The sequence below is a fragment of the Oncorhynchus mykiss genome, chromosome 17 (genome assembly GCF_013265735.2).
Source record: "Oncorhynchus mykiss isolate Arlee chromosome 17, USDA_OmykA_1.1, whole genome shotgun sequence".
NCBI lineage: Eukaryota > Metazoa > Chordata > Actinopteri > Salmoniformes > Salmonidae > Oncorhynchus > Oncorhynchus mykiss.
The window spans coordinates 36,668,558-36,690,330 of record NC_048581.1 but is presented as its reverse complement, the minus strand read 5'-3'; the positions used below and the strand labels follow the sequence as shown (position 1 = coordinate 36,690,330).

Genomic DNA, 21,773 nt, shown 5'->3' with positions numbered 1-21,773 from the left:
TCTGTTTCCTCTTCAAAAAGTCCATGGTTTTTACCACTTTACAAAATCGGATGGAGATTTGAAAGTATTTTCAAGGGTAACACAATCATTAATTGGACCAGGGAGAACCTAAGATTCTCAACAGGGAGAGGGCAAGAAAACATGAGTGTTTGTCCTGAGGGAGTTTGAATTCACAATAGCAGAGACATGACAGATTTCCCTGTGCTTCCTCTGCTCCTTAATAATTTATTTGCCAAAGGAAGATCTCCTCCAGTGCAAATGTAGAGGTCACCTGATGAAATCTCCTAAATGAAACACACAAAAAATTAAGAAAAAACGACCATAAGAACATGTTGGTGCTACCGAAAAGATTTGCAATAATCTTCATATAAGGCCGATTCAAGCAAACGTGTCATTGGGTCTAACGATTGTTTCACGACAAACTGTGCATGTGCAGACAGTCAAATAAAAGCCACTCCTTCAATATAAATTAGTTTTTGACGTAAATGAAAACGTGTCAGTTTGTCACTTTCACACAGTTTGAGTAATAAAATGTTCAGCTACTTAAAACATTGGCTCAATTCTAGGTTGTGCCTTTTAAACATTTTGAAAATAAACAACTAAAATAATGTCACTTCTCTCATTAACTTCTCAAACCCCAAAATCCAGCCGGCCTGGTCTGCTTCGCAAGCGTTCCTGGAAGTCTCACGATGCTGTGTCTCTGGGTTTAGAAACTGTGGCTATAGTTTTATGTCAATAGAAACAGACAGAAACAGCCAAGCTGCCTTTTGTGTCATACTTACTATCCCACTGTCTGTCATGAGAATGGTGCATTTAAGCCACAGTAATAGCTAGTAACAGCCTTAGAGATAGGATATTGAGACATAAAGAGAGTGAGTGGTGAGGTACTGACAAAGAGGGAGAGGTAGTATCCTGGGGATTTTATGAGCGAGCAAGTGAGCTTGGTGGATGGGAAGGAAGGAAAGTTAGGAAAATTGCCACATGAACTACAAATAATTTGTACTGCTACAGTGGCAAATATTAAAATAAAATCTTATTCCAAATTAAACAAAACACCCACATCTTTGTGTCATGGTTTAAACAAACAAAACATCTCCATGTGGCTGCGCTTCTCATCCCGGTACAGTCCCATATCTCAGCCCCTTTTCAGGTGTCCCAACTTTTCTTTCTACAAAAATGGTCCTTTTGTCAGCAAGCCTACAAGAATGTAGACCTAATCACAATCACTGTTTTTGATGCTGGAATTATTTAGGAGTGGACGAACATGCACAGGTAGCCTACTTTTTTTAAATTGGAAAAAGGGAAGGGGTCTAAATACTCTCCGAATGCACTGTATGTAAGCACTCCTTCTGATTGTAATGTGATCCCGGATAAATTCTGGAAAACTGTCATATCCCTGAAGAGTTCTACTTCGTCCTCTTTGCCACAACAAACTAATTCAGACACTGGCCTCATTACCTAAGACAATGCCATCATTGATGCATTTAATCACCATTTTATTTCAACTGGCTATGTCTGAGAAATAACTTCTAAGCCTATTCACAATGATACTGGGCTGGATACTGATAGGGGAAGCCTGCTGAATGATCAGAGAAATTATATTCCAAACTTTTCATTTAGTCTATTTAAAGAAAAAGAAGTCCTGGATTCTTTGCTAGCAATAGACAACAAGAAATCCACAGGGGCCGACCAATTGGATCCTGATCTGTTTAAGTGTGCAGTCCTCAGCATTGTTGGCTCAACAACCCACATTCTTTATTTAACATAGTTACCAGGAAATATTCAAAAAGTATAGAAATCAGGTCTTCTGCTGCCACTCCATAAGGGTGAGGATAGTTGTGATCTTAATAATTATTGCCCCATTTCAAGGCTTTACTTGTCTAGCTAAGATTCTTGAATCCTTGCTAAATGTACTACTTTGCTTTTTTTAAATCTGAGAAATGTATTTTGAATGTAAACCAATCAGGGTTTAGGCCTTGGCATAGCACTATTACAGCAACCACTTTAGTTGTTCATGCTTTAGACAATCAAATGAAATGTGCTGCTTTGTTTATGACAGTTGTCAAAAGCATTTGATACTGTTTATCATGCTATTTTATTGAATAAGTTGTCCCCGATAGGCCTGGTCTCTGACACCTGTTAATGGTTTCATGATTATCTTAGTGACGGAACAAAGGTCATCATGATTGATGGGGTTAAGTTTGAATTTCTTAAAGTGCATAAAGGTGGAACCTGTTCTCTTCACTATTTATATAAACACCATTGGTCAATCTGTTAAAAATTCTAAACTTCATCTATATGCGGATGATACTATGATGTATGCTATTGCCCCCACTGTTGGACGCTGGAGTAGTGGAAACGCGTTCTCTGGAGTGACAAATCTGGGTTTGGTGGATGCCAGGAGAAGGCTACCTGACCGAATGCATAGTGACAACTGTAAAGTTTGGTGGAGGAGGAATAATGGTCTGGGGTTGTTTTTCATGGTTCGGACTAGGCCAGTGAAGGGAAATCTTAATGCTACAGTATACAATTACATTTTAGACTATTCTGTGCTTCTAACTTTGTGCCAACAGTTTGAGGAAGGCCCTTTCCTGTTTCAGCATGACAATGCCCCGTGGACAAAGCGAGGTCCATACACAAATGGTTTGTCGAGATCGGTGTGGAAAAACTTGACTGGCCTGCACAGAGCCCTGACCTCAACAGAACTGAACACCTTTGGGATGAATTGGAACACCAACTGCGAGCCAGGCCTAATCAGTGCCCAACCTCACTAATGCTTGTGGCTGAATGGAAGCAAGTTCCCGCAGCAATGTTCCAACATCTAGTGGAAAGCCTTCCCAGAATAGTGGAGGCTGTTGTGGCCACAAAGGGGGGACGAAATCCATATTAATGCCCATGATTTTGGAATAAGGTGTTTGACGAGCAGATGTCCACATACACATACTTTGGTCATGTAGTGTAGCTGATGGTAGTACTGTTGGCCTTGCAGTGGGTGAACAAAATTAAGCCGGACAGGGTTGTTGTGTGTTCTGATTCATGTGCTGTATGGATGAGTCTGAAATATTAAAGTTCATGGAGAAGACAGTACATGCTATATGAGGTACTCCAAATTCATGCCCAGGTGAAACAGATGTCCAGATAAGTTTTGCTTGGGTCCCAGCCCGTGGGGTTGGGAAGGAGTACATATGCTAGCTAAACAGGCCCTTAGGAGAGAGGTGGATGTGCCAATGAGCAAGGCGTAGGCTAAGGAAATGATATGGACAATGGTGGTGCAGAGATGGCAGGAGCAGTGGAACAGAGACACTAAGTCAGGTGTCTTTTTGAAGTACAGAGTAAAGTCGGGGAGGATGGAAGGAAGAGATATAAGAGCGGAGGCCATCTTTACAAGGATAAGGGTGGGACACAGACAGTTGAATAAGACATTAAATGTGATAGGAAATCATCCAACAGAAAGGTTGATTACTACCAGGAAAGAGAGACAGTGCATGTGCTGATACAGTGTGGGCAGTATCATAGGGAAAGAGAGAGACAGATCCAGTATGAGGGAGAAGGGGATACAGGAATTGAGTTGAAAGAGCATACTGAGTAGGACACTAGATACAGTCTCAAATAATTTATATTTTTAAGAGAAACGGGCCTGGCATGTACTGTAGGATTTACTTCCACCCTGTCTGTGGCCCACACTCCAGTGCAATAGGTGGCGGTAATGCTGCACCATAACGTTGGATGCCTAGTGCCAAAAAACTAAACAACAGTAGAAAAGTGCGCATGAACGGTTGTGGAGTTGTCTGACGACACGAACCTCTGTCTTTTGGCAGTTAGCGGAATTCTGGTTAAATAGCTACATTTCTTGGACGCAAGTTACAACCTCGCCCCCAAAATGGCAAGTGCATTGTATATTATGTGAATACCTTGACATTCACATGCTTTTTATAGTTTCTTATAACGCTAAGTATTTAGCTAGCTATATAGGCTATATGATGCTGGGCGTTGCCATAGCTAGTTAGCTTGGCTTCGACGCTGGTGGCGAAAATTATTTTCGTAGAATAGCAGAAGGCAAATGCCGCGTTCAAAACAACTAGGAACTTGTGCAAAATTAACTCCGAATGGGAGAAGGTTTTGAACGGTCAACCACTTCGGAATTCCAAGTCGGAAACTCGTATTTTTCAATAGCTCCGACTTTTTGATTTGAAAACTGACGTCGTGATTTGGCCTCTCTTCAAATTCCCAATCTGACAACGCTCTGAATTTACGATCAATTCAGAGCGCACTCTGGCACGACAGCTTGAATTTACGAACACACCCATAATATTCCCTCATCTCAATACCTTTGTTGCTGTAGAGGGCTTGTTACATAGCTGCAGTGTTTGTCACCTCCGTAGGCTGGACATATGACATTAACTACTTTTTTCTAATAAGTAGTTCATTGCATCCGTCATGGAGCCCAGTTCCATTATATTACCATATGTCTCAGCTGCCTGCCTTAGTTTTGAAGTAATCGCGAAAAGCTGGTGGTTATTTTTAACACGGGTCTTCAATATTCCTAGGTAAGACGTTTTAGGTTGTAGTTATTATAGGACTGTTTCTCTCTACCATTTGTATTTCATATACCTTTGACTATTGGATGTTTTTAATAGGTACTTTAGTATTGCCAGCCTAATCTCGGGAGTTGATAGGCTTGAAGTCATAAACAGTTCAATGCTTGAAGCACAGCGAAGAGCTGCTGGCAAATTCAGGAAAGTGCTTTTTGAATGAATGCTTACTGCTGCTGCCTAGCACCGCTCAGTCAGACTGCTCTATCAAATCATAGACCTAATTATAATATAATAACACAGAAATACGAGCCTTAGGTCAATAGTCAAATCCGGAAACTATCATTTCGAAAACAAAACGTTTATTCTTTCAGTGAAATACGTTAACGGGTGGCAACCCTACTTCTGTTATGTCATAATTATGTAAAATTCTAGCAAATTAATTCGCATCGAGCCAGGCGGCCCAAACTGTTGCATATACCCTGACTCTGTGCAATGAACGCAAGAGAAGTGACACAATTTCCCTAGTTAAAAGAAATTCATGTTAGCAGGCAATATTAACTAAATATGCAGGTTTAAAAATATGTACTTGTGTATTGATTTTAAGAAAGGCTTTGATGTTTATGGTTAGGTACACATTGGTGCAACGACAGTGCTTTTTTCGTGAATGCGCTTGTTAAATTGCCCGTTTGGCGAAGTAGGCTGTGATTCAATGATAAATTAAAAGGCACCGGAATCAATTATATGCAACGCAGGACAAGCTAGATAAGCTAGTAATATCATCGACCATGTATAGTTAAGATTGATTGTTAAGATAAGTTTAATGCTAGCTAGCACCTTACCTTGGCTGCACTCGCATAACAGGTAGTCAGCCTGCCACACAGGCACCTCGTGGAGTGCAATGTATCTGCAAAACAGACTGAGGCAACCTTTTCACCCAGTTGTCTCCCCTCACACACACACATACATACATGCATACATACATACATAGGGTCATGTGTTTTGCAGATACTTGCATGGGGTAGCATGACTACATAAATTAGAGGTCGACCAATTAATCGGAATGGCCGATTAATTAGGCCCAATTTCAAGTTCTCAGAACAATTGGTAATCGGCATTTTTGGACACCGATTATATTGCACTCCACGGAGGTGCCTGTGTGGCAGGCTGACCACCTTTTACGCGCGTGCAGCAAGGAGCCAATATAAATGTAATGTTAGCTAGCAACTTATCTTATAAAAAAAACAATCAATCTTAACATAATCACTAGTTAACTACACATGGTTGATATTAATAGTTTAACTAGTGTAACAGTATAACTTTAAACCGTCCCCTCGCCCATACCTGGGTGTGAACCAGGGACCCTCTGCACACATCAACAACAGTCACCCACGAAGCATTGTTACCCATCGCTCCACAAAAGCCACGGCCCTTGCAAGGGGAACTACTACTTCAAGGTCTCAGAGCAAGTGACGTCACCGATTGAAACGCTATTTAGCGCGCACTGCTAACTAAGCTAGCCGTTTCACATCCGTTACACTAGCTTGTCCTGCGTTGAATATAATCAATGCAATGCCTGTTAATTTATCATCGAATCACAGGTGATGTGATCACCTACGGGTGATGATTTAACAAGCGCATTAGTGAAAAAAGCACTGTCGTTGCACCAATGTACCTAACCATAAACATCAATGCTTTCCTTAAAATCAATACACAAGTATATATTTTTTTAAACCTGCATATTTAGTTAAAAATAAATTAATGTTAGCAGGCAATATTAACCAGGGAAATTGTCAGGGTATATGCAGCAGTTTGGACCACCTGGCTCGTGTGTGTGAAGACCATTTCTTTCTAACAAAGACCGTAATTAATTTGGCAGAATTTTACATAATTGTGACATGACATTGAAGGTTGTGCATTGTAACAGCAATATTTATCCTTAGGGATGCCACCCGTTCTATAAAATACGGAACGGTTCCGTATTTCACTGAAAGATATGATAGTTTCCGGATTTGACCATATTATGTATGTCCTAACAGGCTGATTTCACCGCTTGCGTCGCATGCACGAGCGTTGCAAAATGAATTTAGAAATCAAGTCCTGCCTCTCCCATCTCCTCATTGGTTTATAGAAGCAGGTACCCACGTGCCATCTCCTCATTGGTTATACCCACGTGAGTGACAGAAAGACGAACATTGTCAGTGGCGGTAATGCACCTAATTTATGGAAGTTGCCAATCGCAATATAAAGTCGAGAAGAAAAGGCCTGGAAGGAAGAGGGATGACTAGAAACGATTTGGTTGACCGTTTCATGTGTGGATTAATTGGCGGAGTAGAGGACCTTGTGCATTTCAGGTAAAATAACAACTCAATGTTTATATCCCAGGACAAATTAGCTAGCGACAGCAAGCTAGCTAAATAGGATAAATTAGCTAGCAAGCTAACTAGCTAAATTGCCATAAATGTTTAATGCTTTTCGACCTGTCCCCAAATTAATATAATTGGTTCAGAGTTTGTTTTGATATTTTAACCTGTGTGTCGTGATCGCATTTGGTGTGGGGGGACAAAATAAATGTATGCACGCACGCAGCCTGTTTGGGTTCTGTGTAAGGCTCGTATTTCTCTGTGTTTATTATATTGTCTGATTTGATAGAGCAGTCTGAGCGGTGATAGGCAGCAGCATGCTCGTAAGCATTCATTCAAACAGCACTTTCCTGCGTTTGCCAGCAGCTCTTCGCAATGCTTGAAGCACAGTGCTGTTTATGACTTCAAGCCTATCAACTCCTGAGATTAGGCTGGCAATACTGTAGTGCCTCAAAGAACATCCAATAGTCAAAGGTAAATTAAATACAAAGGGAAATCATTTTAACTTAGCTAACTAACCCTACAAACAGTAGATTAACTGCTTAGCAACCACTCCAGTCTAATACTTTGTCACTTTGAAGTTGTTGTTCTGCTAACGTTAGCCAACTAGTCACTGGCTAGCTAGCTACAGTTTTTTTTCTTCTTCTTTCTTCTCTTCCTTCCTGTCTTGTTGCAATCTTGATGATCATGCTTTTAACTTAAGGGAAGTGTGATTTTTAAATTATATTTAAAAATAACTGCTGTCTTTTAGGCTGAGGTAGAGGAAACCCTCAAGAGAATTCAGGGTCAAAAAGGGGTGCAAGGAATCATCATTGTCAATGCTGAAGGTAAGCCTAATGCAATGATTACCATAGTTTAAACTGGTTAGCTATTCCATTAATAATATCCTTTTATGGTAAATCATGGCACAATTAAGTTTCTTTCAAATGTATTTAAGACTGCAATGATCTCCCACAGACTCAATGCACAATGGTTCCCTCTGCATTCCCCTCTGACATTCTCCAGGCATCCCTATCAAGACCACCCTTGACAACTCCAGCACAGTGCAGTATGCTGGACTCATTCACCAGTTAGTGATGAAGGCACGTACCACAGTTAGGGACATTGACCCCCAGAATGACCTCACCTTCCTCAGGGTCCGCTCCAAGAAGAATGAGATTATGATTGCTCCAGGTAACTCACAATGATTGTCACACATAGCATGGCTTTTGAACATCAGTGTCCCCTGTAGTTGCATTACCCCCACATTTTGCTTGGATGTTGAATTTTGTCAAATGCAATGCTGCAGTATTAGTAATTTGTTGTAGAGGACACTGACATTACATACATGTTTAGAATCTGTAGAAAGTTAAGATTAGGGTTTTCAAATCAACTTGTATTTGTCACGTGCACAGGATACAGCAGGTGTAAACAGTACAGTGAAATTCTTACTTGCAAGCTCTTCCTCAACAGTGCAGTGTCAATATCAAAATTGGAAAAAAGGGTTGATTTAAAAAAATTATACAACATGCAACCATATCAAAGATTTTTCTGAATTACAGATTATATAAGAAAATCAGTCAATTGAAATATATGGGAATACAGATAGTATATGTTGGTCACAGAATACAGTAACTTTAAAAAAGGTAGTTGCATGCATCAGAAAACCAGTAAGTGTCTGGTGTGACCACTATTTGCCTCATGTAGTGCGACACACCTCCTTCGCAAGGAGTTGATCAAGCATTTGATTGTGGCCTGTGGAATGTTGTCCCACTCAACGGCTGTGCGAAGTTGCTGCATATCTGTATTCTCAGTCATGTGAAATCCATAGATTAGGGCCTAATTAATTTATTTAAATTGACTTATTTACTTATATGAACTTTAAGTCAGTAAAATCTTTGAAATTGTTGCATGTTGCGTTTTCTATTTTTGTTCAGTGTATATTTGTTTAGGATAATACTCCTTTTGCTTTCCCCTACAGATAAAGACTATTTCCTCATTGTCATTCAGAACCCTTCAGACTGAGAGGATCACCTACACCATCTCTTTGCTGTATTAGTTTTTTCTATTTAATGGCCAAATGTTTATTCTATTGTTTTAGCAAAATGATAAGTTGTACAATAAGCTTTTGGAAGCTTGATTCATATCATCATGGGTGGGTTGATATATGTATGTTCATGTTTGATCATCATTGCAGTTCCATCTCCCCTGTCTGAAACACTCTTTATTGGCACATAACCTTATTGAAGGATCGTTGACTGTCATTTTGGGGCGAAACCATTTGAAACTTTCACTTATTTATTTTTTGAATCCAATAGGTTTTAACAATATTCTTTGTAAACGTTGAGCATCATCTGCTTCATTTCATGTTGGTACCTTGTAAGGATAAGATCTATACAATAAACATTTATCATACAAAAGAGTCTAAACTCGGTGACATTTCAAATGTTTATTCAGCAAAGATGACAACAGAATAAATCAATGCAGTGTCCACTTATATCCTGAGCTCTCACCCCCTCCCTTCCACAAAGATGTACTTTTCCATCACCCAGGATTTCTTCGTTCTCCTCCGTGCATATCACAGGACTTCTTATCAGTCTAGAAGCCTTGAATTATTGGGAGTACACATTCCTGCAGTCCACTAAATAATTGTATTTCTCATACACTAAGAACTTCCGCAACTGCATAATTACATGCAAAAATCAACCAATCAGCGCATATTATGCGAGAGCTCGCAATTTTGACTAATCGCTGCACGTTTAGCGAATAAAAGGGTCCAATCAAAAGCGGGTTCGTAATTTTGACCAATTACTTCACTGTTACCGTGGAAAATGGCCCAATCTAACCTCACGTCAACAAAGTGTTTCCACCCTGGCCTGTCAGTGTATTCACGTGCGAAGATGGGTGATAGTTGATGGCTGGACAGGCAGTACAATGAACAGAAATCACTCATTTGTCAACAAAAATGACGTCTAACGACTGCGAAACAATTTCCAAATGTTTTTGGAAACTAGAGAAAGTCGACAATCAACAGTCCCTTCGAATCAGCAAATCATATGAAAATGTCTTGACAGTTCCCACAGCAGCGGAAAATCACCATGACTGAAGTGGTAGCAGGGAAGACTGACAAGCGCTGAAAGAATCAAGGTGAGTGGCGTTTTACTCAAACTTTTACTCGGCTAACCTTGGCCTTAGTGCCGAACACCCTACTAACTATGGAGAGCGCTGCTCAAAGCACTGAGTGCAACTTTGCCTTTTAAACTAAAACTTAATACGGATCACGAAAGCACAGGATTTTTTTTTACAAATGGAATAGTACATAACCACAATACTCTTTACGACCCTTTCAGATTTTTTTTTGCGAGAGATGCATCTCGTGTTGATAGCAAGCCCCAAACCTGATGGAGAGGTCTGAGTGGATTATGACAGCTAAGGAAAATTAAGTTAAGGAAAATAAACAACATTGAGCACTTTTAGATGTTTCTAATTGTTTTTTTGTATTCTGTTTAAAATCGTCTTAAAACTGAGAACATTACTTTTGATTGCTTTATGAAATTAACGGGGGGGGGGGGGGGGGAAGCATTTTTGGCCGCAGAAATCACAAAAAATGTCGAAATCCAGGAGGGACTACTGATAGGATATAATGATGTAATTTACAATCAGGCCTATAAAAGTAAAAGCTAGTGCTGAGCGAGTAGGGATTTTTAGGTCGTTTCGGTAAAAAAAAAATATATATATATATATATATATATGTATATATTGAAAATAATGACATTTTAAAATGATTTTTGCGCATTTTAAAGCCCAGAAGAGCGAACAATAAATTGCAAAAACATTGAAAATATCCCATTTGTCTCTTGTCAGGCCCACATTGGGTAGACAAATAGGAAATTACTATGAAATTATACTATTTCAATGGTGTATATTACTTAGTTTTGATTTTTCATTCCTTAAAGTCATCATCTCATCTCTAGTCAGGCTGTAGCAGCCATCCAGACAATGTTGTTATCTCTGTGCTCCCCATACTGTCTTGTCATCCTATGTTGCTGCCATGCTATGTTGTCTTTGGTCTATCTTATATGTAGTGTTGTGGTGTCTCTCTTGTCGTGATGTTTTTTTTGCCCTATTACATTTTTTCCACCATTTTTAATCCCAGCTCCTGTCCCTGCAGGAGGCCTTTTGTGTTTTGGTAGGCCGTCATTGTAAATAAGAATTTGTTCTTAACTGACTTGCCTAGTTAAATAAAGATACAAAAATATATATATATATATTCTATTTAGCTAGCCTGGGTAAGAATGCTGCAGGGCTGTCTGAGTAAATCATTTGACTAGTTCTTCAAGGGAGATAAGGCATAATTACACGAATTTGCCACCTAAATTCTATCAGCATATTGATTGTAGTACTCGTGCTGGCAAAACGCTGGATCACTGCTACAGTAACTTCCGCCCTCCCTTTGGCACATCCAACCATGACTACATTTTACTCCTCCCTTCCTATAGGCAGAAACTCAAACAGGATGTACCCGTGACAAGGACTATTCAACGCTGGTCTGACCTATCGGAATCCACGCTTCAACATTGTTTTGATCATGCGGACTGAGATGTTCCGGGTAGCCTCGGAATAATATTGATTTTATACGCCGATTCGGTGACTGAGTTTATGGAAGTGCATAGAAGATGTTGTACCCACTGTGACTATTAAAACCTATCCTAACCAGAAACCATGGATAGATGGTGGCATTTGCGCAAAACTGAAAGCGCAAACCAACGCATTTAACCATGTAAAGTTGTAGTTATTCCCTCCAAGGCAATCAAACGAGCGAAATGTTTGTATAGAGCGCAATTCAACGGCTCAGACATATGTGGCAGGGTCTACAATCACCGATTACAAAAAGAAAACCAGCCACATCACTGACACCATCTTGCTTCCAGACAAACACATCCACTTGGGAGCCAAATGAGAGAAGATTTTTGTGCATATGAAACATGGGACCAGCACTTTAGGTGTTGAGTTTTATATTTTTGTTCAGTGTATATCTGCTTTATGCTTGCTTCAGAATACAAACCCTGCAACACCTCCAGTTGGTTTAATTTAAAATATGGGTCATATTCAACAGGCACTGGGATGGACTACCTGAACATTGTTAATTTTCAGTTAAAATGTTTTACTCTTGTGCCCTAATGAATGCAAATATGGTGTAGTGACCAGCCCTGACCCCCCCCCCCATACAGACACAGCTCAACCTCACGCAGGCCACCTTCCTCCTGGTCAACCAGCACAGCATGGTGAGTGTCTCCACACTCATCTGAGATCTACGTGCAGGAGTGCGACGAGGATGGCTTTCTCTACTGGTCTACGCCTCTCAGGAGACCTTCGGCTGCTAGGGAGAGAGGGAAGTCTCGGCAGAGAAAGGGGGAAGGGGTGAGCAAGAGGGAGGTGAGGTTGGGTAGAGGTAGGTCTTGCCCAGCTATGTGTTCTCTTTTTCCCCTCTCCGTGGATGGTTTGAGTTCCACTTAAGGGTCATTAAACAGACACCATAACTGCAACTTTTCATGACACTAGTAAACAGGAATGCTATGTGCACCCTCCCCCTTTCCTCCTAATTAAAACTTAGTAAGATTGGTTGGAGGTACATTAGGATTCTTTTTTTCTTTAGTGATCTTGGCCCCTATTTTATCTTTGGAGCAGTTTCACATTAGTCATGAGTTTTGCCCTGAAGTCAGAACTGAGCAGTTATCGCTAATGGGCCAGCTGCAGAGTCAAAATTGGCATTATCGTAAATAAGGTTAGCGGTGTGGTGGCTGTGCCAGCTAGTGACACTGCAGAGCTGCATCCAGTACAAGTCATCTCAAATGCCAAACTTTGACATGTAAAGAGTTTTCTTAGCTGACTTGCCTAATTAAAGGTTAATAGAAATCAATAAAGGACAAACTAAATATTACATTTTTAGGGTCGTCTTTTGTAAGACCTTTTTACTCACAGTTGTGTTATTGCCTAAAACAAGTGATCTTGAGTGTTCCCCAATATTGATACAGCTTACGAACGTTACATTTAATTAAATTGCACCGTTGGCAAACTACACAAGGAATGCTACCATAGGCTAATCAAGCAATGGCTGTTTAGGTTCTCCCCTCTATTGTAAAAGTACTGTTATAATCAAAAATAATTGTGATGAAGGCTTATTCAGTAGTGTCACCTTTTGAATCACAACAGTCTGGGGTAGCTGACTGGTTCCATGGGCAAGGTGAACATCCATAACAGCCAGCATCACATCCGGCCATGATTGGGAGTCCCATAGGGTGGCGCAAATAAGACTTGCCTAGTTAAATTGTAATAGAAGGCTAGTATTTAGTAGTGGAAACAAGCAAAGCATAAATTTATGTAAGACTAAGTTCTGAATTTAACAATGACTGCCTCCATATGCCTTTGGTAAATTGACTTTTGAAATAAGGGCTTTGACGCACTACTACATACCTAACATGTTTTGACTTTACACAATAGATAACTTGAAGTTTATTAAAATGTTAATTGTTTGAAACTGTGGGTAAAATCATCAATTGTGTATAAATTCAAGCAGCATCCCTACAAATAAACCTTTTGCCAATAAAGATTACTTGAGCCATGAATGCAATTTGGTTTACAGGTGTCACGTAAATACAAAGTAGGTACGAACAATTTGATGATTAGAAACAGATTGTGATAAATGCAACGTGTTAAAGGGTAATCCATTTATTGTACATTCCAAAAATCCCCACATCAACAGTTTGCCATGCGTGGCTTTACTGTAATGTACATATCCCGCTTCACATATGGAACATTAAAACTAACATTGTCACTGTTTACAGTAAACTCATGATTTAATATTGCCAGAACATAAGTAGATTTAAGGAATTATGAAGTCTAGCATTGATATTCCATACAAAATTCCAATAAACATTGAAGGTTTAACCATATCGGGAGAAATGTCCAGCTTCTTGCATTCTGCAGCAGTTTTTCCCCCCTAGAGGTACCTCAAACCTTTCAAGGTAGAATGGCATCTTATGCGAGGCTGGAAAATAAAATGAAATATTATAAAATGGGCCCACAGTATTGTATGTCAAAGGCTCTAGTAAATCTCCATGAACATCTTAATGCGTTGAAAAACAATGTCCTAACTATAAATACAGTAATGTTGAGCAAAATGGCTTCAGACTTTTCTGCGCATTCAAAAAATAACCATACAAATAAAGGGTTTACAAAGGTGATTTGCTATGTCATTGGCCGTAACTTCTGTAGGACAGGGGTTCCCAAACTTTAGGCTCAAGACCATGTGAAAAAAGTGATGTAATAAACTGCCAATGTTTACTCAATTTGGGTCTATTAGTCTTTCATAAAATCACTCACAGTATTTCATAGGGTTGGGCAGTTTCCAGATTTTCATACCATCCTCCCATTTACGGGATTCCCAGTTTAGTATACAAGGGGGCGCCAAAATGTGAAGACCATTGGGCACTTTACCAGAATGCTAATAAAATTAGGACTAGTAAAAGCAAATTTCCAGTGAGGCTGCTAGCTAAATATACTAATGAGCACAAATGAAAATAAATGAATTGCTAAGATATACAACTGAGCTGGATTGCCTATGTAGGAGCGCTACCAAATGTAACTTTTGTTGAGTTTAGATCATCTACAAGCGAATGTGAACGGGAGACATTGTTCATTTGCACAAAGTTGACGTGCTTGTCTGCTCTGAAGCAGCATGTGTACAACGCTCGGGCAACGGGCCTGTATGCTCGGAGAGGAGGAAGGAGCAGACGGCAGAGAATGGAGAAAAAAGGCAAAGAAATCAAGAGTGGCAGCTGTGTAGAACTCCTTCAAAGGGCCTTGACTTCTCAAACACTGCACAAAGCTTACAATATGATACCCCATCCCCTTATTCATCCAGTTACTAGCAAGTCAAGACTAATTTTGTGCTTCTCCACTTTGATGAGAATTGACAAACAGAAATTCTATCAGCAGCCAGTGCTATGACTGATGTAGCTTTTTTCTCAGAGGTAAAATTTAAGATTAACTTAAGCAAAACATTAGGAAATGTAGCTGGCTACATTTGTTTCTATTGATAAACAAATGGCCATGCATTGTTTTTGCAAAAAACACCTTGCAAGCTCATCTACTGTGGCTGCCAGCCAATAGCTTTCCACTTCTGTCATCTGATAACTTATTCTCCCGGTAAACAAAATAATAATTTAAGGTACCTCCTGGACAGAGCCTATAATAACCGAGTTTCATGTTGTCAGAAGTGATCACTCACCTGTCAATTAGAGAGTCTCTCATTGTGGTAGCGATGGCGCTAGGCTGAGACTCGCTCAGTCTGAACACACTCTCGATGACAGACAGCTCTGTGCTGGTGGTGTCCAGCCCAGTGAAGGCACACCAGTCGTTTACCACCATCCCCGCAGCGATGACCTCGCTACCACGGTTCACCGTTCCTGCCTGTGGAGTACGGAGAGGGAGAGTTAGGCACTAATCACCAACTTGATGCAATGTGCCGTGCCGTGCCCCCCCCCCCGTGCACTTCAGTAGATCTGAGAATAACCAATCAGGGGGCAAGGTAGCTGTATTACTACATTGCTTATATGTATCAGATGTATTTAGATCTACTTAAATATTATGGGACAGGGACTAAGTAGAAATGAGCTTAAGTAGCACCATGAACACTAACCACCAGAGGCACTTGGAGAAGGGAGGAGAGCTCATCCTGGTCTTCTATGGAGGTCTTGGGGTGTACCAGTCCCCCCTGATTGCTGAAGGCACAGTAGCTCCCCACTAGAACTTGCTCTGCTACTGTCTGACGAAACACCTCTACCTTCAGACTGTCTGCCAGGATCTCCTCTGTCTCCTAAACCAAGATGGGAAATGTGTTAACATCCCCTACGTCAGACAATGTCCTAGGGATGGGCATTTGAAATCATTTCAGTTTGAGTAATCATGAAAATGATTATGGACTCTAATGTTAAGGTTTTAAATGTGGCTGGATAAGGCAAAGTTTGCAGTATTCTCCAATGAATGGTTGTTCTGATAAAACTCAATGTAACATTTACAATACAATTTTTTTTGTATAAATTTAACCTGCTAAATATTTGCTTTTGAAAGTGGAGTGCTCATCAAATACAAACAAGGGAAATATACCTTAATTCATCAGAAGTTACATAGCAGCTAGTCAGACTAGTTATCCACTCAACTTTTACTAGTCCAAGACAATATTTAGACATCGTTGCCCCTCACCCTGTCCAGATCAGGATGCACCAGAGCCACATAGTCATTACAGGCAATGACATTCCCCAGTGCTGAGAGTCTCTCCTCTACCCTCTGGATCTTCACTGCGCCTGGGAGACAATTCCTAATGTGCTGCAGCTCTTGGTCCGTGGTGTTGTTGGGCACCAGGAGCCCATGACGATTCCCTGGTGAGCAAAGTTACAAGGTAAAAGTAGTCGTTAATTTATCACAAGTCATTTACCTAAATCATTTATAAAATATCAAGTACAGTATTAATCTATTAAATAAAGCATAATTAACTCTGACGCATACGATCACATATGTGATCATTGTTAAGTGGTCCGGTCCCTGCAGCGTACCATCGCAAATATGTGATTGGAACGTATGAAGCAACATTCGCATCTGAAAAGCATCTGAACAATGTTCTGAGGTCCTCAACAACTTTATTCCTCAATTTCACCTTATTGTAAAAAATGTGAAATTCATCATCCACTCATCACATGGAACCACACACTCTAGGAGCTCAGATGCAATAACTTAACCTAATAACCAAAGTTGAGTCAGACAAGCTATATGAAGACCGCTTGTCTGTCGAAACATTGGTTATTAAATTATTACATCTGAGCACCTAGAGTGTGAGGCTCTTAATTTTTTTAATCACCCCACAGATCATCACCCCAAATACAAGCCTACTGCCGAGCCGTAGCACGAATGATAAAACAGGGATGAAATCATTTCAGGAGGGTTTAAGTACATGGAGGAAGGTATCGTGGGGATGATGCAGGAAATAACTACGATGGGGGGATTTAACAAAAAATGTGGGTCAAAGAAGTTTATACGCTAAAGAAAAGAGGGGTCTGAGCTGGCAACCCTGAGATACCATAGTTGCAATCTGATGTTGCGTTCAAAACTGGGAACTCAAACCGAGCTCCAACTGGGGAAAAAAACGATTTGAGCGGTTATCCAACTCAGGCCTCTTTCTGACCTGAAAATCACTGACATGATTGCACCTCGTATTTTTCAGTTCCCAGTTGTCTTGAACGCACCATAAGTCAGTCAAGTGAACTATCCCTTAAGCTCATTTGGTCTGACAGATGCTTACGTGACAACCAGAACGCATTGTATGATGTCAAACATGGCACCACACAGCTTAGTTTGTCATAGTCAGTACAGCCTTCTAAAAAGTATCACACACACGTGTCTATTACAATCTATACAAGAATTGGAATGCATGATGATTGCATGAAATGCTTGTGCATTTCGCTACACTCGCATTAACATCTGCTAACCATGTGTATGTGACAAATAAAATTTGATTTGATCCATACATATGGTATAAGACAGTAGATAAGACAACACGATATACTGAAAATAAGGCATCTTGATAGGAACACAAGCATAACCATAAGTTATTTGTAAAGAAAACCATGCAGCAGGGGGAAAAGTTTGGAAGGCCTGTTCTGACTAGAGATGTGCAATGTCTTCATACTTGATCCAGGGAAACACTGGGTAAGTGCATGGGCTCTTGTCAAAGAGAGAATTAGTCTCAAACAAATTGTCCGCAACAGTGAAATGGGCTACTTCTTATGTGAATTAATGAGGAAGAACACCTCAACTCAAACCGTTAAAATATTTGAAATTGCCTGCTAATTATCTATAGGCTGTGTGCCTTGTTTTGAGGGCAGCACAGGTTAACCGTCATACTGCGTAACAATCACATTTTGGAACAGTTGAGTGCATTGTCATCACAAGCAGAAAAAAACCTCACGCTTGTGCGACCGTTCCAGATATTTGGAACTCACATGTGAATTAAGTATTCCATTCTCCTGTTGAACTGATGACGTTTCTTTGTGCACTTGCAGAGGATAGCTGTTTGACGTACAACGTTGATCTATTACAGAGCCATACTCACCCACACACATTCTTCCAATTATCCGACATCCTGCTATTGAGGCATGTACAACTGGGATGGTTTCGGACAACTCGCCTTCGAAGACACTAATCATAAATTGCATGTTAACATGACAACACCGCAGATTTTTTTAAATAACAAACACTCCCCAGAGCAGGCTGACATTACTGTATGTAAGCTTTCAATACAACTTTACTTGTCCATTAATGAAAATTACTCATATGCTCTGTTTTCAGGCCCCAATTAGACAGACAGTTAGAAGAATACTGGGTTAGACACAGTGCAGCTATTTATGGGGTTTAAGTGCCTTACTCAAGGGCACAATGGTAGACAATCGCGCCTTCAAAAAATCGTTTCCCGTCAAAAGCATGTGCATAATCCGGAATGCTTTCCCAGTCAGTAGAGGTTAAATGTGTGAACCACTAAAATGAACAAACATTGAAATACAACTTTTCCAGAACTCAACGATCTCCATACTGCATCACCATCTCGGATCACGCGGTAATCCCGCTTGGCAACTACCACCGAGTACCTACTAGGGAGTGAGCTTTGGAAAATGTAGATATAAACGTTTATTTGTAGTGGTTCACATTTTACAACCCGTACTGGGAGGTAAAAGCTTTCCGGATTCGGTGACAGGAAGCTTTTTTCGGAAACACTTATTCATTACATCTTGTAACTGAAACTGTTTAAGAACCAAACCGAGAGGGGCCTATCTGAATCGGTCCAATACAAAACTAGTTTTCGTTGCAAAAACGTTAAAGGCCTGGTAACGGGGTACTGGAATATAGCGTTCCGCGACGGGATACCAACGTAGCTAACGTTCATGGTCAACCGCACGTAGATGCACGTCTCGATAAGAGATCTTACCTGTAGAAGTTCTCTGACCCGCCAATTGCAACTAGGCAGTATGTGTTTGTTAATTTGGCGAAGCAGCCTATTTCGTTGTTCTTCTCGAAAGATGCCCTGACAGCCATGTTGAAGTTTTACAGTTGAGGCAGTACGTTTCTTAAACAAAATACAATGGATGTGAAGATTACGCACTTAACAAGTTACTACTAGTCAAGCCTAGCTATTAGTACTAGCCAAGCGAGCTAGGCATCAGTTAGCCCAGACTGACAAATCTTATAAAATGATGGCTATATCACTACAATGGCACATACAAACATGACAACTACCATGTTTCCTTGCAATATATTACGAAGCGATACATTAGTTTAGCTAGCTAGCCGAGTGGCTAGCTGGAAGTTGCCTCAAATTGAGTAACGTTTGCTAACCAACGTTTTAAGAAAATCCAGTATCACTGGCTAGTACCAATACAAACTATAGCTATATACCTACGTTTAAATAGTCACCAGATCTTTTCGACATATCGGATAACGTAAATAACAAGAACTTTACCTACTTACGTGTGACCACTCCGCAAGCGTGGATCCCTTCCTTTCCCCACACGTGTTCACTTAAACGTCTACGTTTATGTCTTCTTCTATGGCGGTCTGCAAACAAACGTTTAAAGTGCATGCCGCCACCTACTGTCCTGGAATGTACGTTCAATCATGATCAGCCAATTTCTGTACTTTCATGAAAATAAAATTCAAAACCAAATAAATCCCAAACTTTTCCTGGCAAGACTTTCTCAAACTTCTGCATCACTGATAAGCTTTCACTTCTTTAACCCTCTTTACTACTGATCAACCTTTTGGCCTCATTCACTCACTCTCCCTCCAATCACATTTTCTGTAATATCAACTGTGGACATTGATACTGGGACCCCAGTGATGACTCCCCTCAATCTAGCATAAGCACCGGGGACATGGCTTTTAATATTCTTCCCATTAAGCTTTTCCATTTTTAGAAATCTTATCTTGCTGAGCCTGGCTACCACACAATATTAACAATCTACCATTTCCAATGAACCGAGCTCATTTCACTTCACCTACCTCTTTCTCTACTGCATTAGTTAGTCGGATAGGGTGTGGTCTCATCCAACACTATCACCACTTTCCACTCCAAATACTCTTGCTTCCTACTTTGACTTTCTTTACTAGACACTTTCTGTATCATGATCTCTCTTCTTCCTATGTCTTTCCACTACCGAACATTCCGGTCCTTGACCCTCAATTCTATCATTTTGTAATTTTCAAAACATTGTTGCATTTTCCAACATTGTTGCCATTTGTACCTCTGATTTACCTACCCCTTTACCTTTACCGAGCAATGAAGAGTAAATGACTGATTTAGATTTTTTAAATATATTATATGGTAATTATAGGTGTTCTGTCCGGTGTAGGCTATACATCCGGTGTACTATACATTTTATCCATCATGGTGCATCTAGACAAACATAGTTTTTTTTATACATCAATAGCTAGGTTTCCATCCAGTTGGCGACAGACTTTCATACAAATATTTTTTTTAAATCAAATTTTCCCACCACAGATGTGTTTCCATCAAATTAACTTGTTTCAGATAAATCAAATAAAATGTTATTGGTTGCATACACATATTTAGCAGATGTTATTGCGGGTGTAGCAAAATGCTAATTTATATGTTATGTATCACTAGATTTGGTTTATTACAAGATTAAGGGTGTACTGTGCAACTTTCATAAGGTATGGATGCCTTATATGGAATACAGTACAACTAAAGAAAGGAGTGTATTGAAAACATGCCCACATCAGGGGAGATACCCATTTAGGCAATCCCTGGCTGCTCAGTCCTGGCCCTGGCGGACTTCTCTCCTGTGGGTTGTCACTCTGGCCTTGGCCTAACACACCCGAAACCAATAATAAATGCTTCATTAAGATCCTAAAGCTGAGTGGGGTGTGTTGGGTTGGGGTGCTGCAGGGTGGTGGACACCTAGAGACAGTACGGGGCGACCCAGCTGTATTGTGTGCAAGTTAAAACAGCTCTACAGTATTATTAGTCCTATGAGATTAATTATATGGAGGATTTGCTGTTTCTGTGTGTTAATGTATATTTGAGGTGTAAGTCAATCAAATCAATCAAATTTATTCATAAAGCCCTTTTTACATCAGCCGATGTCACAAAGTGCTGTACAGAAACCCAGCCTAAAACCCCAAACGGCAAGCAATGCAGATATAGAAGCACGGTGGCTAGGAAAAACTCCCTAGAAAGGCCAGAACCTAGGAAGAAACCTAGAGAGGAACCTGGCTCGGAGGTGTGGTCAGTCCTCTTCTGGCTGTGCCGGGTGGAGACTATAACAAAACATGGGACCAAGATGTTCAAACGTTCATAGGTAACCTGCAGGGTCAGATAATAATAATCACAGTGGTTGTAGAGGGTGCAGCAGGTCAGCACCTTAGGAGTAAATGTCAGTTGGCTTTTCATAGCCGATCATTCAGCGTTAGAGACAGCAGGTGCGGCAGAGAGGGTCCAAAACAGCAGGACTGGGACAAGGTAGCACATCCGGTGAACAGGTCAGTGGGATTTTGTTTTTGTTTCCAAACCTTTCCCTTGGGAATGACTTTTTTAAAGGTGTGAACTGAGAAGGAAATTGTGTTGGGTGAGTTGAGTTATTGACATGACTGGTGGGGGTCGGGAGGGCAGGCAGGCAGTTCAGGCTGGCTGAAATTTGATTTAGAGGATGTCTTAATAAAGACAATCAAAAGTCTATGTATACTTCTTAATTTCTCAAAGGAAAAACATCAACCAATTTCTAAAGACTGTTGACATCCAGTGGAAGTGATAGGAACTGTAAGCAACTGCCTT

The 21,773-nt window shown here is 40.4% G+C and overlaps 2 protein-coding genes across 5 annotated transcripts; one reads left to right on the top strand and one right to left on the bottom strand.

Annotated features, from left to right (window-relative positions):
* The first annotated feature begins 3,731 nt into the window (after positions 1-3,731).
* dynlrb1 (dynein, light chain, roadblock-type 1) lies at positions 3,732-9,297 on the top strand. The gene is made up of 4 exons (XM_021568355.2): positions 3,732-3,883; positions 7,647-7,722; positions 7,901-8,068; positions 8,856-9,297. Exons 1-4 carry the CDS (start codon positions 3,881-3,883, stop codon positions 8,897-8,899), a joined length of 291 nt encoding a protein of 96 aa, XP_021424030.1. The 5' UTR covers positions 3,732-3,880; the 3' UTR covers positions 8,900-9,297.
* Positions 9,298-13,584: 4,287 nt separating this feature from the next.
* On the bottom strand, positions 13,585-19,553 carry if6 (Eukaryotic translation initiation factor 6). 4 transcript variants are annotated; one of them, XM_021567427.2, is made up of 7 exons: positions 19,443-19,553; positions 18,912-19,049; positions 18,042-18,127; positions 16,139-16,314; positions 15,576-15,752; positions 15,165-15,346; positions 13,585-13,922 (listed from the first exon to the last, which is right to left on the bottom strand). In XM_021567427.2, exons 2-7 carry the CDS (start codon positions 19,016-19,018, stop codon positions 13,913-13,915), a joined length of 738 nt encoding a protein of 245 aa, XP_021423102.1. In that variant the 5' UTR covers positions 19,019-19,049; positions 19,443-19,553; the 3' UTR covers positions 13,585-13,912.
* Positions 19,554-21,773: the final 2,220 nt, after the last annotated feature.